Raw genomic sequence first — 20,380 nt, 5'->3', positions numbered from 1 at the left:
AAGAAAATTTGCATGAACTGTATTAGCTCAGCATTCTGGCTTAACCCTGTGTTAGAGTGTACTTGAAAATTCAGGATTTTAGTTTTACCAAGGCCTTGGTTCCAAAACAATGATGCATGATAGGGCATCCAACCTCTTACCTTCAAATACATTTTCATTCACACTGTCACCATCATTGCAGTAACTGAGTAATATGTAGGTACAGATAGGCAATATGGACTGAAACCTGAAAGGCTTCTTTCCATCATCTGAAATGCACTTGGTGAGGGACTGTTATGGTACTGGCACAAACAAGGTGGAACATTGCATTTTCTCCTAACCTTTTAAAATAAATCTGGATCTCTCTGGTTTCAGTGGTACACTTTCGGTAGGCCTCAAATAATGTTTTGCAATTAAAACAAAGAAAGCACTTGTCTGTTTTGTGGTTTTTTTTTTATAAACAAATTCAGTGTTTTTTTTTCTGGGTATCATTAAGTATCAGACGTTCTCATTGAGTTAGAGCTCAGGCAAGGAACATGCTTTCTCAGATTTCTCTGTGTGCTGTTTTCTTCACAGCCACATATAACTATAATTGTGGCAGCTCCACCGGTTGGTCTGAAGTCAAAGGCTACAAAATGTGAAGGCCTCAGATGACTGTCTTAGAGATACTTAATTATTAGGTTAGAGAAATCTGTTCCTTTCCCTGGAAGCAGTGTGTCAGATGCAATAAATTCCAGATGATTCAAGGGCCAAATTCTTTGTTGGCACAACTCCACTGATTTCAGCAAACCCTGTCAAAGAACTCAGCTCCATAAATCTCAAATGAAGTAATTCCATTGTGAAATACAGGTAACTTTTATAGAATAATTTTGAAAACTACAGAGAACCTCCATGAAGTTTTCTTTTCTTGCTTTTCCTCCTCTATTTCTTATTCTCACAGCTGAAAAAGAACTGTACGAATAACACTTTGAGGACCAAAATATATTACTTGCAATAAAGCTGTATATGTTAAAAAAAAAAAGAAAAAAGAAATAATACCCTGGTATATGATAATAATTGGAAAATTGCTTTCATGATAACTGGACCTTCAATTTGTCACGAGCAGATGGAAAGGTATGATCTTCTGGTCTGATGTGGCCCTCCAAAATCAGCATCTCTTCATCCAAAGTCATCCTGCAAGACTCTCTCCTTCCTTAAACCTATAAACTGTGTTCATCTCCACACTGAGCTTTTAAAGCAAACAGAATATGGCACAGAAGAAGCAAAAGTCTTTCCCTAAATACCAAAATTGACCTCAAAGTGGAAATTCTACATTGCTCTACATTGAATGTTAACAACACACTTTCTCCCAGGATTTTGTCTGCTCTGTCCTTAGCTGTGCAGGAGAGATGTCTCCATACATATTCTCTTATAAATGGTGAAAAAGTTATGCCTGATTCACTAGAGGATGTCAAAGGCTCTGGCAAATTAGCCTGGGCTGTCCCCAGCCTGTTGTAGACCCTGGGTCTGATTGTTGTAGACCCTGGGTCTACATTGGAGCTGGGAGAACCAGGAGCTGGGAACTGGTCCTTTGAAATCACTGCAAGGGTCACCTCCACAGCTCCTGTCTCATGTACAGTGTAACTGCCCTGGGAATGGACAGGGCTGGCCCTAACGAGGCTTATTTACAGCATCAATCAATTAGAGGGTGTCCTGGGTTCAGCAGCAACAGTCATTTTTTCTCCTTCTTAGTAGCTGTTGCAGTGCTGTGTTTTTGATTTTCGGCCTGGGAACAGTGCTGATAACACTGATGTTCTTAGTTACTGCTCAAATGTTTAGTCTGGCCAAGGACTTTGTGAGCCTCATGCTCTGCTAGGGAGGAGGGGAAGCCGGGAGGAAGCCGAGACAGGACACCTGACCCAAACTGACCACAGCACGTCATGCCCAGGAGGTAACTGAGAGTTACCCGGAAGGACTAGTTCACTGTGGGGTTGGACTAGGTATTGGTTGGTGCTCGGGCGGGCAGGGTGGGGTGCATTATCGGTCGGCTGGTGGTGAGGTGTTGTATTCTCTTCCTTTGTTACTTCCTTTATAGTTATTATTATTGGTGGTAGCAGTAATGATTTGTTATACCTTAGTTACTAAACTGTTCTTATCTCAACCCGTGGGAGTTGCATTCTTTTGATTCTCCTCCCCATCCCTCCGGGAGTAGGGGGAGGGCAAGAAGAGGGGGGGGAGAGAGAAACTGTGTGGCTGGCTTGCCGACAGGGCTTAAACCACGACAGATGGACAGCAGCATGTTTCCTGAGCCTCCCACTGGTAAGCTCAGTATTTGGATATGAGTAAACAGTGGTTAGAGGGTTCAGCTTCTCAGCCTTCTCAGCTAGACCCCACAGCCTGATATGAGCTCCTTGCTGCCAGGCATAAACTGCTGCTGGTATTTTGTCTTGCTTAAAGCTGATTTGGGTGTATCTGTTTTGCATTGCTCTGATGACAGCCCTTTGAATTGGGTATTCCCCTAAAACTTCAAATAGAGGCACGTATACCAGGGATGAAATTCACTTTTTCTGCTTTAGTTCATACAGTATCAGTAAAACTTTCTGCTATTACTGAATTGTCCATGTCTCAAGTTCTCCCTGTCCTTCAGATTTCTCTGTAAAATATCTACCCTACATAGACCCACATCACCTCTACTGCCACAAGACATAATGTCACCTAATATTGTAACTCCTGCTTCTCTGTATTGGATGGTTGATCACCAGGATCAGTGCATTTTGACTCTTCTACAATACACTGTGTAAAATTACAGCATTCAATAAGTAAAATACTATAAATAAAATCAATTTATTTCTATGGAAAAGTCAAAATAAGACTTAAGCAAGAATGATGCAAACAGTATTGCATGGAATTTGTAATCAGATTCAATGGTTACATTCAAAAATCCATAGAATACAAATAGGACATTATGTCCTAGTCTTTGCAAAATCTTTAAGCCTCCATCAAAGCCAGCTGTCAAGGGATAATGGGTTTAAACTTAAACAGGGGAAGTTCAGTTTAGACATAAGGAAGAAGTTCTTTTCTGTGAGGATGGTGAGGCACTGGAACAGGTTGCCCAAAGAAGTGGTCAGTGCTCCATCCCTGGCCCTTGAACACAAGGCCAGGTTGGACAGAGCCTTGGACAACATTTTCTGGGGTGAGGTGTCAGTCAGGGAGGTGGAACTAGATGATCTTAAGGTCCTTTCCAACCCAAACCATTCTATGATTCTACGACTCTATGATTCTATGTTTTTATTGTACAGGAAGGGGCCATTAGCTCCAGCTGGCTGTTATAAAACTGGCTGGGAATATTTTGAAACTTTTCTTCATGAGAAGGTTCCATTAACAATATGATTGCCTCATTAGGTCTTTCGTGTAATTTCTTGTGTCATTTTTTGATTACACATGCAAAAAGATCAGAAATGAGACATCTGCAATCCTGTTATAAGAGGTTATTGGAAGGAATGAAAATTCTAGAGATCATTTATGTGTTAAATCCTATTGAATGCCTCCTTAGGGAAAAGATAAATATTTGGGGAAAAAACATGCATTCTGTGGAACTCTCTAGTGAACTGGCATTTTCGAATATCAGAACATGAAGGTTTCTTCTTATAACACAACAAATCCCAAATCTATATCCCATTAGTATTCTGTCTCCTTACTTATTGTCACGAACCTATCTGCCTTCACCAAATAAATATTGAAAACTGTCCTTTAGTGAATTATACTTGGTTTGTGTGTGAGTTGTTTGGGGTTTTTTAGTAATATTAGCAAAAAATCCATTTTATTATGGTTTTATTATCCTTTTCTGTTTCTTGTTCTAGCCTGCTCATATCCAGTGATAACACTGACATAGAGTGGTTCACTTGTGCAATATTTTCTGCTTCTTTTATGGGGCTGTCTTTAAGACTTCCACCTCAAATACTTTTAAAAGCTTTTAAAAGCTCTTGGTTCTACATTATCTATTTATCTTGCTTAGCAACTGCAGACATGGAATCATGGCAAATCCTATTCCAGAGGAGAAAATAGATAAGATGTTGTGAGTGCTGGAGGTATAATAAAGACTTCTCACACAAAGAATAAACAACTCAATGAGCAGCAATAAACTTAATTTGCACATTAGATATGCTTTTCCAAGTTCTGACATTTCAGTTGAAAATAATGCTGAAGCAATGAGGCCTATAATTGAACAGCCAAAACTTCTCCAGAGGGGAAACAAAAACAAATGTTCCCTGCAAACAAGATCATTTTTATACCATGTTGTTACTCAGTGTTTTAATAAACTTCATAAATGCCAAACAAAATATTTTTTCATGTTTTAATGCCATTTTCCCATATTGCTCCATTAGGATGCATGTATGTGATATGTGAAATGGTATACAACCTTAATGAAGTCAGAGCTGCCTAAACCCTAAACCGCTTGGTTTATTCATTGCTAGCTGTGATGTAACATCATCTCAGATTAACGTTGCACTTCATCAATGCTAATTGCTCTTTCATACTATCAGTATGAAAAAGACTTTGCCAGATGCAGTAGGTTAGGGAGGAGGTCATGCCTGTGGGCTACAGCAACCATTCTGAAGTCAGTGAAAAGAAGAATATTAAGAAAAAAGAGATAGTTACAAATTACATTTAATAATGTGCTCTTCTGGTAACTACAGACATTATTATTAGCTGTTTTGCAAAACCAATAAATATGCTTACTATAAGCTCAGAAGTTCCACTTCTTGACTTGTTCTTCTCACTTAAAATCAACAAATTCTAATACTTTTATAAGCAGATGTCTGTACTGAAAAGATCATGTGGGACCAAATAGAAAAAAACATAGTAAGTGGGCCTCAGCTATCAAAGATCAAATCATAGTCATTTCATATGCTGCTCATAGGAATTTCTATTAAAAAAAAAATGATCTCTTTTCATGTCCTCCAGCTCTGGACTACTCTACCTGAGCAATAAGTTTCTACAAATTCTTTTTACTCATGGAGATGGACTATCCATCAGCACAGCAAAAATTTGAAGCAAAGGATTGCTTTGCACGTAATGTACTCTAATGTGTTCCACACCACAATGCATTTAAGTGTGTTTCAAAGAGGGGTGAAAAATACTGCAGGAAAGACACTGCCCTGCTGAGCATCACTGGACTGGGACCAGAGCCAGAGTGTGCCGTCACACCACAAGCTCAAACCCAGCACAAAGCCGCAGCTTTGGAGGGAAAGAGGATTACAGCAGTTGTGACCATGTAAATGTGATGTGCCTCCTAACCCATAACCTGATTTTCTGGATGTTTAAACTGATAACTGCAGGATGGCTGTTAGGGAAGTTATTTATACATTTCCAACTAAAGCATCACAACATCTCCAAATAAAATTCTTCGCCTCATCAAGGTGGTCTGAAAAAATGACTTAGTTGTTGAACTTGCCTGTGCCTCCTAGATATCTCAGCCATGACTTGGTACAAGTCCAGTCCAGTTGGAGAAGATCTGTGACCAGTGAGGGCATGCAAGGAGGATAGAGGGAGGAAAGGACAGAAGAAGGCTTTAGCTTGTCTTTCCAGTCCTAAGACTTTTTTCTGGTTTATATGGAAGTGCTACAAAATGTGACTGGCAGATGATTACATGCACTTAGAGCCTTAATCAAAACCAAGAGGAGGAAAAAAAAGAAAAATAGAAGAAGAAAACATGACTGGCATTGGAGCTGGAAGTGTTGTGCAGCCAGGCCAGTCCTTGCTGACATCCATATAAAGTTTGGGAAACATCATGGGTAACTATGTAGTCTCACTTCGGCACATCTCATCACATTCCGTCAGTCATTTTGTCTTAGAGGACATAGCATTTGGCTTCTTACAATGAACTTGAAGGGACAAGCTCATAGTAATGACTCTCAAAGAGGCAAGTTACTTTCTTTTTAAGGAAACAATTAAAATTTTATATCATATACATACTGGAGAAGAAAATATGGGTAATGTGAGAGGACGATGTTCCTTATTCCCCTTTCAGAAGAAAAAAACCTGTCTAGCTACATTAACCTGTAGTTAACAGTTGAAATGGTTTAATTAAACCAAAAATGTAACAAAAGATAAGCAAAAAGTCAAATGCTTACAGATAAGGGGTGTCCTATGAAATGAGGTGCCTTAGTACTAGCATCCAGGAAAACAAACTAGTCTGAAAGTGTAGAAGATACCCTAACAGAACCCTTATTTCATTATTAATGCAGCAATATGACTGGAGGAGTGCTGTGGAAGATGGCCATTTAAATATGCAGAATTAAAAGCCCTGAAAGGGGCCAAAAAAGAGGTTTTGCTTAGCTCTGCTTTGTTTTGGAGTTATTTACCAAAGTAGTGTACAGCAGATGGGGTGCAAGGAAGGAGTGGGTGGCTTCAGGATCTGCAGGAATGCAATTTGTGCAACATGTATCTGTCCTATGCTAAAACCCACCTGTTTTTCAGATTACTTCATAACATCTTATTTCTTTTTGGCACTCCAGCTTTAAAGTCTCGTGTAGTTTCAGATGTGATATAAATGGTAAATGAGCTGAATAAACTTATCCAAGCACACTGCATAGGGTACGCTGAACCTCCACACTGCCTCAGTGTCATATCAAACGCTGGCCCTGCAAATGTTCAGCCCATACCTGCAATGTCTAGACAGTACTGTGGTGAAAGTATCGTTATTAATATTACCTCCTGTTTCTGTGGATATCTTGGGAGACCTCCCTGATAAACAAATTGATCATCAGAATGGTGTGGTCATGAGGTTTTCTTTGCTGCAGGCAGTGGTAAGTTCAGTTTCAGCTTTAAACTGCAAGCAGAAACCTGTCAATACTAGCACTGACTGGCACAGACTTGGGCATCCTAATGAAAAAAGGCATTTACCTTTTAATATCCATAAAGCACAAAAATAAAAGCCCAAAACCTAAAGTACCTTTCACAACCAGGTTCCCTGAATTTCTGGCAACTCCAAACTGATTTGTTGCTATACAGGTGTACACCCCGGCATCTGATTTGGTGATGTTATAGAGCCCGAGACTGCCATCCTCTAGTAAGATGACCCTGGGGAACAAAATGAAAAAGAAGAAAAGAATACTTGTATTACAGGAACTATAATAGAAATGCAACACTATTTTTAATATTTAAATTCTTCTATTATACGTTTTCTCTTCTACAGCAAGCTGAATATGTATCAACCGATTTTCACCTCTGCTTATTATTGATTTCTATATTAGGAATGTTATATTGATGTACTGGAGCTGACTGTTAACTTGTCTAGCTGACTTTCTTGTGCAAAATTTGGAGTCTGAAGAGAAAGGAAGAAGACTCAAGTTGTTACCTAACTGTGCTATATTTTACCAGGTTTTTTTTTTATTATTTATTTTAAATTTATTTTAAATTTATTTTTTATTTTAAATTTATTTTTTATTTTAAATTTATTTTTTATTTTAAATCCCAGTGCTCCCATGCCATACTAATATTGTGTCTGAGCCCAGCTGCTTCTCCAATTTTGTCAGGGTTATTAAAAGATATTAGCAGACTAGCTGAGGTGCTGAAATGCCATCTCACAAGCCAAGAAGCCAAATCAAATACATCGCTGTCTCACAGGGCCCTCAAATCACCTTATTAGTCACTATGTTGTTTACACCAATTTACAGAGTATTGCGTAAATTGCATTTAATGGTAATTTCAGGACCACTCCTGGGTTTTAAGGACAAAATTAGTTTATAAGCTTGTTCATATGCTTCTTTATGTCAATGAGATACTTGAGGATGTAAATCAGTATGTAGTTCAGTTTCCCTTAGGAAAGCTCTCATTGCATGCCTGACACCTCTTTGCTTTTACGTACAAGGAGAGCAGTGCACAGTTTGGGGATTTTCTTCACAAATATACAGAACACATATATAACAAAGGTAGGGAATTTGAAAGCTGAATTGGGTAAGCGATGAAATTTACGATAGAAAATAACGTTTCATTAATTTTGTGTCAGTTCTTCCATCCACCTGGTGCTCCTGGTAGATGTTGAAGTTCTTGACCAAATTTTTCTGAGTATAGTAAGACAGTGGGCTGAAAGACATGAAGTTCTTGGAAGTTTCATGAAAATGGGATCAGGGTCTCTCTGTACAGACCTTCTTGCCAGCTAGGCCACTGCATGAGCACACTCCTTTGTAAGGCATCAGAGAATCTGCACCCAAATGAGAAGAGCTGCACTCAGATGTCATACTTTCTTACATCTGACAAAACACAGCTGAAAGTCACAAATTCACAGGAAACCAGGCTTCATTCATTCCAGCGCTCACATAAGCACTGCATTATTTTTTTATATTCCTCTTTTAATTGACATTTGAATCTAATACAAGAATCCTTTCATAAAGAGAAAATATCTAATTCATGCATCACATCTTGGGTATTTAATATTTATTACTAACAACATAAGATCGGATGATGTAATGAATTATTAAAGGAAATGAAAAATAACAAGAGCAGAAGTTGAAGCTGGCAGTAATATCATAGCCATTAAACACACAAAAAACATCATAGTGTCTTGCTGCATTCCACTCTGGTATTTATATGCTTGCAGCTATATGTGTAACACACATTAGATCTTGTTCTGCTTCCCGTTATATGCTCCCAGCCTCTCAAATGATGAAGAGAAGCTAGACTTGGATTTCTGGGGGTCTTCTCACATCCCCCTAGTTTCATGTCTCCAACTCTTGTCTGACCTTCCTTACCCTGACAAAAGATCTGCCCCTAAGAAGGGCAGGGGTGGATTTAGGAAAAAGAAAAACTGAGACATCCTTGTGGTGCTGGGCGCTCTGTCACTGGGGGGTAGAGCTGAGAGGGGAGGGGATTTAGGCTTGAATGAAAAATCTTTGTTTCCTTGGCAATAATCACCAGGTGCTGCAGCAGTTGTTTGCATGCAATTTGTTATATGATGAGAAAAGACGTTCAGGTTTAATAATCCATCATATATACGTATTAAACTGGAGAGGAGCAAAATATGAAGCAACAAAGTATGCTCTTCCCTATAATGCTGTATCAACTAAATGACATTTTTCAGATAAGGAAGGATGAATAATCATGACAGAATTGAGACTCTGCTGATCCATGATGCTGTGCATTAAAACAAGAAACCATGGGTGCCTCTCCTTCTCAGTATAGGGACACATCTGATGACAGTGTTTCAAAGGCAGTTTTAAGTATTTAACATTTGCAAGTAATCCACCTGTGCCTCTGCAATTTTATTTGCACTAATGATGCACTTGTTCACATTCATTTGCACCAGCCAGAAGAAAAAAACCTCATTAGAAACTGCTGGTGATAAAATAGTTGAATCAATTGACTGGTTTGCTAACACACGGTGGCTTCATCAAACAGTATCAAAAGAGATTCAAGTGTGAGTCAGGAAATGTTCATAAATTGGATACCTGAGTAATACTTTATAACAAGCTGCTGTAGTGTCTTTCTCAACATCATCATCTCAACATCATAGCCCTGTTATTTTTATTGCAGTTGCACCTAAAAGACCTAGGTACAAACTGGAATCCAGAGGTGGACATGAGGCAAGAAGAAGACAGTCCCAGTCCCTGAAAGCTTCCAGTGTAGGTAAATATACAAGAAAAACACAGTTTATGAAAATCAGATTATTAAAGGGCAGAGTCATGGAATGCACATGCTGTGTGCTTAGTCCCCCATGGATTTCTGTCTAGGGCTTTTTCACTAAAGTTTAGTCATGTCTTGCTCAGACGTTCTTTCATCTATTCTTCATTAGGAATTGAAACCTGAATAATTCCCAGGTTCCTCGTCTATCCACTAATAGGGGTTTGTACCCACTCAAGAGCTGATGAGGTGATGCTTGATCTGAAGAAATGCTGTTCTGAAACAATGGCTGGGCAGGAATGGCTCTTTCAGTGCATCAAAACAGAGCTTAGCAAAAAGATACCATGAGCTAATAAAAGCTTCAGAGTTGTTTGAAACAGAGGTCACACTACCTAAAGACAATTAGGGAGCGAGCAGTAAATAAGACACTCAGGCTGAATTTATGTAAAAGCACAAAGGACTCCAGAGTAATTAGTTAACAGTAAAGGGAATTAAAGGGAAAAAAAAAAAGTGAGTAATTTCCAGCTGTACTGAGGTCTGTGTTTGGAGAGGGAGGAGAAAGCAGAGCACAGCAGAAAATCAAGATGATGCCTTTCAAATGCAAGAAGAAAAGCACCCAGCTGCCACAAACAACAAAGTTGCCGCAAGCTTCCCTAGAGTCATGACTTTATACTATGGGTGAGTTCAGAGGGGCTGCACTTTATCCTCATCCATTTGTCTTTCAAATAATGGAACTGTGATTCTGAAGGCAATGGAAATATTTCCTTTAATGGGCTTTGGATCAAGCTCTAACAAACATTTTAAAAAGAAGCTGTGAAACACGTCTCACCTGCTGAAAGTCTTGCTGAAAACTGCTACTTTTCACAACATTTTAGACTGCATGAAGGCTACAGATAATAATTCTTAGTATTTGCATCAGAAGACACAATAATTCCACATACTGAGACAAGACAGGAAAGTTTATCTTGTCCAATATAATATAGGTAGAATATTTTGTCTGCCAGGAAAACTGGACTTCTCTCAGTAAGTGCGTGCCTGTCGAGGGACAAAAATCAAAAGATCTGAGGCAGATCTGATAAATGCATCACTGAAAAAGAAAGAGGGGAAGAAAGGATGAAATATGCTACTTGGGACACAGCTGTTTGTAAATCCCTGCTGCAGCAAGGGATTGCTTAAGCAAAAGTCTAACTCTAAACTGGTATCTCTGACTTACAAAATACTTAAATTCTTATCAGACTAGTGCGCACCTGTGGTCCTGCCTGAATTACCCATGTGCTGACTCTGAGTAAACAGCTCAATTAGGCAAAGTCCCTATGACAAAAGGAAGAAATGAAAATCCAGTTACATAAATCCATACAAAGTTACTACACACAAGAGCTAACTAGAAATACCCCAAAATATCATTCCATATCTAGCAATCCTAGGAATTTACCCTGCAGAAAGATGGATGTGTTGGGTGCAGTTCATTCATGTGGATCATAAGGCAGCTCTTAAAGCCCAGTTCAGAAACATGTCTAGTCAGTTTTCCAGCCGCAGGATGTCCCTGACAGGGGGTTAGGGTGCGGTAAGGATGCAGCAGCAGATGCCATAGCCCTTTCCCAGCACAGAGCCTTTCTATATTAGATGAAATCTGTCTTCAGGAGTTACTCCAAAGCCCTTTGAGTCTCTCCCAACTTTTAGTATCACATCACTTTGTGAGTTTTTCTCTGGTTTATTTAAAAGACATCCTTTTGTTTGTTTTTAATCTGCTCATTCCATTGGGTTGATCCACATCTTTGCCCTCTCTGAGTGACTCCAGTATTACACAACATAAGCATTATATGCAGAAAGGGAAAACAAGCAACCTATCCAAGGTCTGCTAGAGTCAAAACTGCTTAATGTTCAAAAATAATACTTTGCAATGTTTCTGCAGAAGACATTAGATGGGGAAGAAATGAGAGCTCATTAAAATTGTCACACATACTTTTTAAGTACAGAACTTGAGAAATCAAGCAGGGTTGATAGGTACAGCTTTTAATTAACCAGGCCAAACAAACCATCTCTGAAAGTGTTGTCTCATGTGAACGACAGAGTGTTGATGGCTATTTGCTTTGATCTTAAGAGTATGGAAGAATAATATGTATTTAACAAGGCTGATAGAAAAATAAAATCTGAGAAAAGACAGAGGTGTCAACCCATTTTTTAAGGTGTAGCAGAGGTAAATTTTGTGCATTGCTATACTGTTCAGCCAAGTTTTAGAGGTGTGATTTTAATTCATAGATGTATATTACGTTAACTCAATACAACAAATGTCTGAAATCCCCATCAAAATCGGTTGACCTGTACTGGTGTAAAACTGGGGGCAAACCAAGATTACTTCTGCAGGTTTCCAGCACTGCCAGTAGGGTAGCTATCTCTTCAAGAGAGTAAAGTAATTCCTTTCAAAATAAAGTAGCCCTGATACTTAATGTAAAGATTCACTCTTCTGTCTGCCTCTAACATCATTGTCTGACACCTCACAGCGTTATTGAAGTCATGATCATAGCACTGTGAAGATAAAAAGGGAGTATACTGGATCTGATGAAATCAGAGGCAAAGTAATTTTTATCATCTGAGAAATCCTATTTGAAGCCGTGTCTTCTCAGTCTCACTTTACTGCTCAAGAGCAAAACCACTCTTGCTTTCATAGGCTATGAAAAGATATATATTCAGATATGCTAGCAGACATTGAGACAATAACTGACGTTTTTAATTTTACAAAGATTGAGAAGCAAGAGAGACGCTAAATTAAAAAGTACAAGGGGAAGTAAGTGAGAAGCAGAACCATGAGCTCAGCTCTCAAGTGAGTCAGAATTACTAGTGATTTATGCAGATGTAAATGTGAGTAAAGTTTGACTGAGTGAATGAATTGTACCTACTGATGACAGCTCTGGTATTTTGGAAAGGTCCCACTGAGTCCCATCTGAGATCCGACTGTCTGTATTATATGGTAATGATCTTTGTACCTGTTTATCCTATTCTGAGTGCAATTTGTATGCTAATAGTATTGCCATTTAATAAACTACGCTTAAAGGAAGACTTCCCTTATCTGCATGCAGATATAAATGAGCTTCAGAGTTGACTGACAATGAATTGGAAATAAAATAAATGCCATTAAAGTATGTGTTAACTATCTGGATCAAAACAAAATTACACAATCTAGCTGAATACTCTTATTAAAATATTTTACAAAAGAATACTATTAGCAGTGATAGAAGGTGACATGGTAATGCTGTTCCTTGCTATTCCCTAAATTTCCCCTCTGTTCCTAAAAATGAACTTTTTGTTTTGCATTGAATCTCTGCAATTTAGGAACACAAATATTTATGTCAATATATACAGACATCTGAACTGAGTTGTACGCCATCATGAAGCTTTCAGATAAAATACATTATTTTCAGGAGATGGTGCTCCCTTTAACATAAAATAGTAAAACTGGTTTTGCCCTTTTTTTAACATACTCAAGCATTAAATGTGAGACAGATGTTCTCATGTGATGACCAAACAGAAAAGTTACAAAAATGCTATGTGTCTAGACATGTCTAAATATATTGTAGTAATATGTCTCAAAACTTGCATCTGGGGAATACTGGACAACAGCACCTCTATGTGTATGGGAAAGAAAGAGTTGTCAAACAACTGGTTTAGTGATGAAACAAAAGAAACCCAAAGGAAAACAACACCAAAACATGTTTCTTCCTGTGTTTTAATCCTTTCAGCTTTCTAAATCTTTGTGATAGTTTCAAGGTGCTTGTGAGCCTGGTCATCCTCAGTCTGCTGTGTTAAACAAACACTCACATTTCTGGTCTTTTCCCACATAGAGAACATGGTCTTGTGTCATATTTACAAGATATGGCCACTTTGTGGCTCTTCCCTATGGCTGTCCTTGCCCTATTTCAAATCTGCATCTAAACAGTGGATATCATGACAGGAGAGATGCAATAGAACCTTGGACTGAGATAAGAGCTAATCTTAGCATGTCCTGCCTGGCAGAAGGAAAGATTTCTCGGTTATTAGTCTACCTTGTGGACAGGACATAATGAAACGTCGTATTTATGTAGCCATACATTGATTAGTCTGAACATTCATAGCATAAAAAGATAGTGATGTATTAGAACATGAGAATTAAAGGATCAGGAACCAGACTTTGCAAAATTTTGTTGTGGTAACCCTGGTAGGAAATGGGCTGAATTGCCAAAGAAAAAGGTTGCCAAGTTTTCTATTAGCCAACAAATTCTGCTAGTTTTATGAAATCTTTGTAACTCCAGTGCATCAGAGAAAAGTTCTTTCAGCACAGGATGGTATGCCCCCATTACTACTATTCAATATAATCCCACCATTAATGACTATTTTTATGATTCAGACATTACTAGAAGTTCAGACAGCCATTCGTACAATCAAATTCGCTCCAGATGTAAAACTAAGCCCTTAATATGGGACTTAAGTAGAATTTAAACAGTACATAAAGCCCTGAATTGCCCTCTGTGTGGGAGTTTGATTCACTTACAGGAATCTTCTTCCCTATCTTCTTGTCAGAACATATTTAAAAAATAAAAGTACAATAAAACCTGCTATAATTCCATATATACAACAAGCAACTGACACCAGGTACACAGGTTTCCTTTCAGAAACCCTGCATGGCATGTTCATGTGCACATACATCCATTATAGATATTAGATGAACAATGTTCATTTTCAGTGATTTCAACTTCCATGCTGATGACTCATCTTTCAGCTACACACACCCTTGCTCTCATGTCTTTAGCTCTCCTCACTTCTAATTTCTTTTGCCTTTGGTTGGGCTACCTGCAGGCTTGTAGGAAACCCTGGAGCAATCCTCACTGGGCTATTGAATTTATGCTTAATTTAAGTACTAACGATAGGGATTGTATGTAGTTCACTGAAGCCTTAGACCCACATCCTTGTGCGAAATATCACAGAGCACAGAAATTTTATGTCTTTTTAATGTGTGTCATGTTCTGCCACTTGTGTGTGTCCCTTAAGCAGCTCCTCTTTTCACTGAAAATGTGAAAATATTTTTAATTCTGATAGAAAAGTAGTAATGAAATAGCAACATTTCTTTGTAATAAACCCCCATGGTTAAACCAGAGATCTTAGTATCCTCCTACAAACCCTGCATGTTGGCCAGGCATTGGACACAGTTTCAAGGTGTTGCTGCTATGCTTTTGCTCACATAACCTTTCACACTCAAAATGATCCCAGAAACTCCTCCCTCGAAGACTGTTCATCATGCATACAGTATGATTGGCAGCAGCCCATGTACCTGTCATGTTAATCAATAACTTACTGCGCCTTTTTGCATCACCGCCCCAACGTTCCTGATCTGTTACCTCTAACATTGCACTTAGTTTGAAAAATTTTGGGATCAGGAACTCTCTTTTATTTAGTGTTTGTGCAATATGTTTTTCATCCAGCAATAGTATTTTTGTATGCTATGGCAATATACACCAGAGTAGTGCAACCATAATGATGCACATGGCAGTACAACTTGGACCAGAAAAGAAGCACAGAAGGTTGCATTCTCTCATTATTCTTTGTACAAACTCCTAATTAGGGGTCTTGATTCACAGCCTAGTGAAGTCAATGGAAAAACTCCAATGAGATTAGCTGGCTTTAGATCAAATCCTGAACATCAATCAGAGTATGTGCATAAAGCAGGGATAGAACATGAACCGAAAGGGAGAGAAGGCACAACTGGGGTTTAGTTTATTGCAACTCTATATGACATGGAAGAGTGACAGATTGCTTGGGACATTTCAGTGTGTAGGACAGCCCCTCAGAAAGGCTCACCTTAACAAGGTTCCCAGGAGTTGAGTAGGAACAACTTAAAATTGTATTAGAGAGGTGTCATAGGAAAGGGAAATTGCAATAAATACACATCATGCAGGTTGTCATTCTTATACATGAGAACATATGGTTCATTTGCTTATTTGATGCTCATGGTATCTGATATGCTAAACACTATTGAATTAAGTAGTCAGTAATACATAATGAAATTAGGTTTATTGGCTTGTTCCATTATGAAACTCTCTAAGGGGAGAGAATAGAAATGAAAAGCCCTTTTCTTATGTCTTCCACTGCACTAATATTCTCTATCTGGTGCGTGCCAGCTTTTCATTGGGTCAAATAACAATGGGGGTCCCCTTCCGCCTTCTCATTACTCTGCAGTGCATTGACTTCAAATGGAAAGAGAAGAGAGAAAAAAGAAAGTGAAAAAACAAAGCAGAATAAGATTAAGAAGAAAAATAAAATATAGTATATTTCTTTCCCTCATCTGTGCTCATTCTTCCTTTTTCTTGTATCATCTCCATCCTCATCTTTCACTTATATTCTTTCCATACCAATGTCTTTGCTCTCAGCTTGGGGGAGAAGACAGACATAACTGGAAACAGGGAGGACACAAAGAAGGAAAGATTGAAGGTACTTTGGGTCAGTCTGAGCAATCCTTTGGTTGGAAAACTTTTTTAATGCCAATATCATTAGTTGTGCTGGATTACCAAATATTTCTGCCCATGTGTACTCGCTCTTCAGTGAGCGCTGCCATGTTTTGTATTCCTCCTAGATTCAATTACGTTATTCAGAGGGATGCATGGACAAATGCTTGCACACCTATGTCTACAGCCAGTGCTGAAACCAGAAAAAAAACACTGCTGATACCAAACAAATATTCAAGAAATATATTAAGGCTGTCACCATTAGTCTTCTGTGGCACCCTCTTTTCTGCTACCTTTCCAGAGAAACTATAATATGAGCATAAGATATTTTTAGCTAGACCATAGAATATACCTTGCAGTTCTCAGCATTCCCTCAGGAAGGGTATAATGATGGCTTTGTCTGGTTAGCACCAGATATGCAGTGGCAATGTGGCCTGAGAGATAAAAAAACAAGGCAATTCTATACAGCAATCTCAGCTTTTGTAGGAGTTCCCATATCTTAACGTGTAAATTCAGACCAACCACTGGAAGCAGGCAGGTGAATCCATGCCTTTGATTTCTATCAACCTGTCAGCAAGAAATGAACTGAAATGATTAATCAGATTTAGCAGATGTGGAATCAATTCTATTGGTTCCCTAAGTAAAAGTAGAATTTCATCAACAGATAAGATTAATTTGTATTCATGTTGACTTACAGTGATGGCATCCAAGATATCTGGAATTGCTGTGATCACCAATGCCCACTTTTCAAGTGCTCTATTTAAAAACTAAAACAGGAAATGAACTTCTTTACAAGCACACAGACACTGATAAGATAGAAGGGTTAAGGCATATCAAAGCTATGCAAAGCTCCTTTTTGTAGAAAAGCAAGAAGGATAAAAAACAGAGATACACTTAATCCAGGCTTCAAACACCTGACTTAAAAAATAAAATAATAGTAATATTAATATCCCATTGCTATTCACCTAGCCACATTGCTGAGAAAGCTGGAATAGCATGAGAAAATATGTTTTATCTGAAACTTGCTACCAGCATAGAAACGTCTACACCACCTTTATATCCAAACAGTGGGTGCATAAAGCAGGGTGGTTTGTGGCACTAAGCAGAATGACATGGAAAGCTCTTTCATCTGGTCTGATTTCAGTATAGGTAGGGGTTTTATTTCAGACACTGTATAGGTTTCATCTCCCTAGCTTTGCTCATCTAAAAGTTAGGTATCTCATGTAAGACAGAGTTGAGTGCTAAGAAATGTAAATAACTACTGTAGACCAAATATTGACTTCAGCTAAATTAAAGTTAAGTGACATCAATCTTCTCCTTTGTTAGTAGACTAGTGCAAATTTTGCAATTTTCAATCCATTCTGTCACATGTTTTATTTTTTTTTTTTTTTTAAGATAATGGATATTCTGGAAGGTTTCAGTACAAGCTAAACAAACAGTGTTGACATTCTCTTAATTGAAATGTTTCATTGAAATTTGTTGAACTGCCCTGACACATTTCTTCTCAAACTGTTTCAAGCTGAAATGCTATTTCACACTGCAATATGCACTGTATGTTGTATTTGATCAGTTGATAGCGGAATCCTCCTGTTTACCAATTAATTCCCTTTATTTCTTAACTCCTTATCTCTCTAATTACAACAGCAATCACAAGAGAGGATTCTTTTCTCAAATAACAAAAAAGTTTAAAATGTGCTAAAATGTCCATGGTTTTGGAAGCAGTGGAGCAGCATAAGATATGCAGAAACAGATGGTGGCCATGAGTGCTCTGAAGGCTGTAGGAGAAGGGTCCTGCCCTGGAGACTGATAAAGCAATTCAGATGCAGCACACAGCTGTGGGCAGACCTCACTTTGCAGGTAATGAAACCTGTTGGGTCCTTGTGTTTCACATGAGAGCAGGAAAATCCCCTTGATTTTGACATTCCAAGGGGCAGCTGTAAGACTTCAGCAATTACCAGATAATTGCCCTCACCCATAGAGTTAGATGTCTTCAGATCCAATACCTGCTCAGTTTTCTTTGCATAAGGCTGTTGAAAGACAGGTTTTCATTTTGGTGCTTAATTATTCTCCCACATTTCCTTTGAATATGGCAAGAAATTGAGTGCAAAACACCAAAATTAAGTGTAGAATGGGAGGGATGATTTTACCACACAGAGCAGCTTTATTTATGGCAGAGAATCAGTTATTATCATTCACAGAGATGGGACAGAACTGAATCGTGAAAGCAAGGCTAGGAGCCAACAAGGATTGAACATGTTATTGACCCCTAAACATACTTCTTGTCCAGTCCCAGAAAACAATTTAAATTATGACTATTTGCTCATTACTGATTATTAATGCATGGAAAGTATGAGTAATGCATTCTTTCAGCCTACCTCATTTCTCAGCTATCCTAATTTAAATTCTGAGTGGAGTGAATCACATGTGTTTGTATGCATTCACTACAGTGTTTGGTGATATTCAACTCATGGTGAGGGAATAGCACCTCTCTCTGGTAAAGCAAAAGGGGCTGCAATTCCCATTTATTAAATGCTTAAATCAAAAAGAATTTTTATAACTTTCCCTTGAGGGGTCTGATCCTGAATCCACTGAAGGCACTAACAAGACATATTTTTATGATGAGATCAGTGTCTAGACTTGCAAATTTGTTTTATTTAATATATGAACTGTTCCTTTCTACTCTTCCTCAGTGGACACGTGAGGTGATAGAAGGGAGAAGTGAAGAGAAGCCCTGTTGCACTTGCTGAGAATATATGACCATATATGAAAATAGCTCTTATCTATGTCAAATTCTACAGGCTTGGAGTTCAGAACATTAAGCTTGTTCTTCTTTGTCACATTTCATTTCTACATTGAGCTAAAATCCACAGCACATGCCAGGAAGAAGTCACACCTTTGGCAAAGGGCAAACAATCTTTTCAAACAGTTGCCCACCAGCCAAGTGCTGTTGCTCCTGAAAGCCAATTTCTCAAGACTTTGATCCAAAGAAGGGGGTTAATTGTGGAAAAGAAAACCTGCAGCTGTACTGCTACATGATCCAAAGAAGCTGACCACGGGATCACACGAAGAGAGCAGGTAAAAGTAGCTAGGATTAGCCAACCACTGTGGAATTTCTTTTTGATTCCTGCAGCTGATAACCTTGAATTCCCTCTCTTAGGCGGCAAGTAACAAGAACCAAAGATAAATCCCGTAACTAAGGGGGTGAGCCATATGAATGAAGCTGGAATTTAGCTATTTCTGAAAATTTTAAAGTAGAATACCATCATGGTTTAAGCCCAGACATGTAACTGCTCTCTCACTACCCCCCATCCTCCCCCCCAACTCCCGGAGGGATGGGGAGGAGAATCAAAAGACTGTAACTCGCATGGATTGAGATAAGAGCAGTCCAGTAACTAAGGTATAACACAAACCACTGCTGCTACCACCAATAATAATAATGATAAGGGAAATAACAAGGGAAGAGAATACAACTGCTCACCACAGGCCAACCGATACCCAGCCCGACCCGAGCAGTGATCTCGCCCTTCTGGGTAACTGCCTCCAGTTTATATAGTGGGCATGACATGCTGTGGTACGAAATACCTCTTTGGTTACTTTGGGTCAAGTGTCTCGTCTCTGCTTCCTCCCGGCTTCCCCTCCTCCCTGACAGAGCATGAGACTCAGGAAGTCCTTGGTCAGACTAAACATTACTGGGCAGCAACTAAGAACATCAGTGTTAGCACTGTTCCCGGGCTGAAAGTCAAAACCACAGCACTGCAACAGCTACTAAGAAGGAGAAAAATGACTGCTACTGCTGAACCCAGGACAAATACTCAAAGGAGAGGGGACATGAAGACTGGGAGCAGTAAGCAGACCTGGTACAGATATGTTTAGGCTTTGTTTTACCATCTAATATAAAACCTGATTTATCTGGGATTTTTTAGGATTTACATATATGCATCAATTGCAATAAAATATTTTACATAGATCTGGGCAATGATGTATTCAAGCTGCAGAGAAAACGAGAGAGAGGCAGGACTGGCGTAAACTGTCTGTGCCCTGAAAAGGGGATCAAGGGCTAAGGACCTCCAGTTCTGGCCCACAGCAAAAGATTCAGACTCAGGAAATGTTAACATATTTTTCAAATATCCAGGGCCCAAATGCTGCAGCTTCATAAACCTAAAAAGGTTTGTTAAATAAATCCTCAAAGGAAATAAAAAATATTTCATGGTGCTTTAATTTAGTCTATTAATTAGCCCTTCCTAGTTAACCCACCTCTCTATGCATACTTACAAATTAACATTACTATAAAGCAGTGTTATCTTGTCATATTGTGAAACTCAGATGAT

The 20,380-nt window shown here is 38.7% G+C and overlaps 1 protein-coding gene across 1 annotated transcript in view; it reads right to left on the bottom strand.

Annotated features, from left to right (window-relative positions):
• LOC134169623 (contactin-6-like) overlaps positions 1-20,380 on the bottom strand; it is a 146,611-nt gene that overhangs the window by 17,865 nt on the left and 108,366 nt on the right. Inside the window, 1 exon segment of the mRNA XM_062630363.1 lies at positions 6,914-7,041. Coding sequence (XP_062486347.1) covers positions 6,914-7,041 — 128 coding nt within the window.

The sequence above is a fragment of the Pezoporus occidentalis genome, unplaced genomic scaffold, assembly GCF_034315485.1.
Source record: "Pezoporus occidentalis ecotype Australia unplaced genomic scaffold, CSIRO_AGI_Poc_V1 ctg35, whole genome shotgun sequence".
Classification (NCBI taxonomy): Eukaryota; Metazoa; Chordata; class Aves; order Psittaciformes; family Psittacidae; genus Pezoporus; species Pezoporus occidentalis.
The sequence above is the reverse complement of the archived record's forward strand: the minus strand, read 5'-3'. Positions and strand labels throughout refer to the sequence as shown.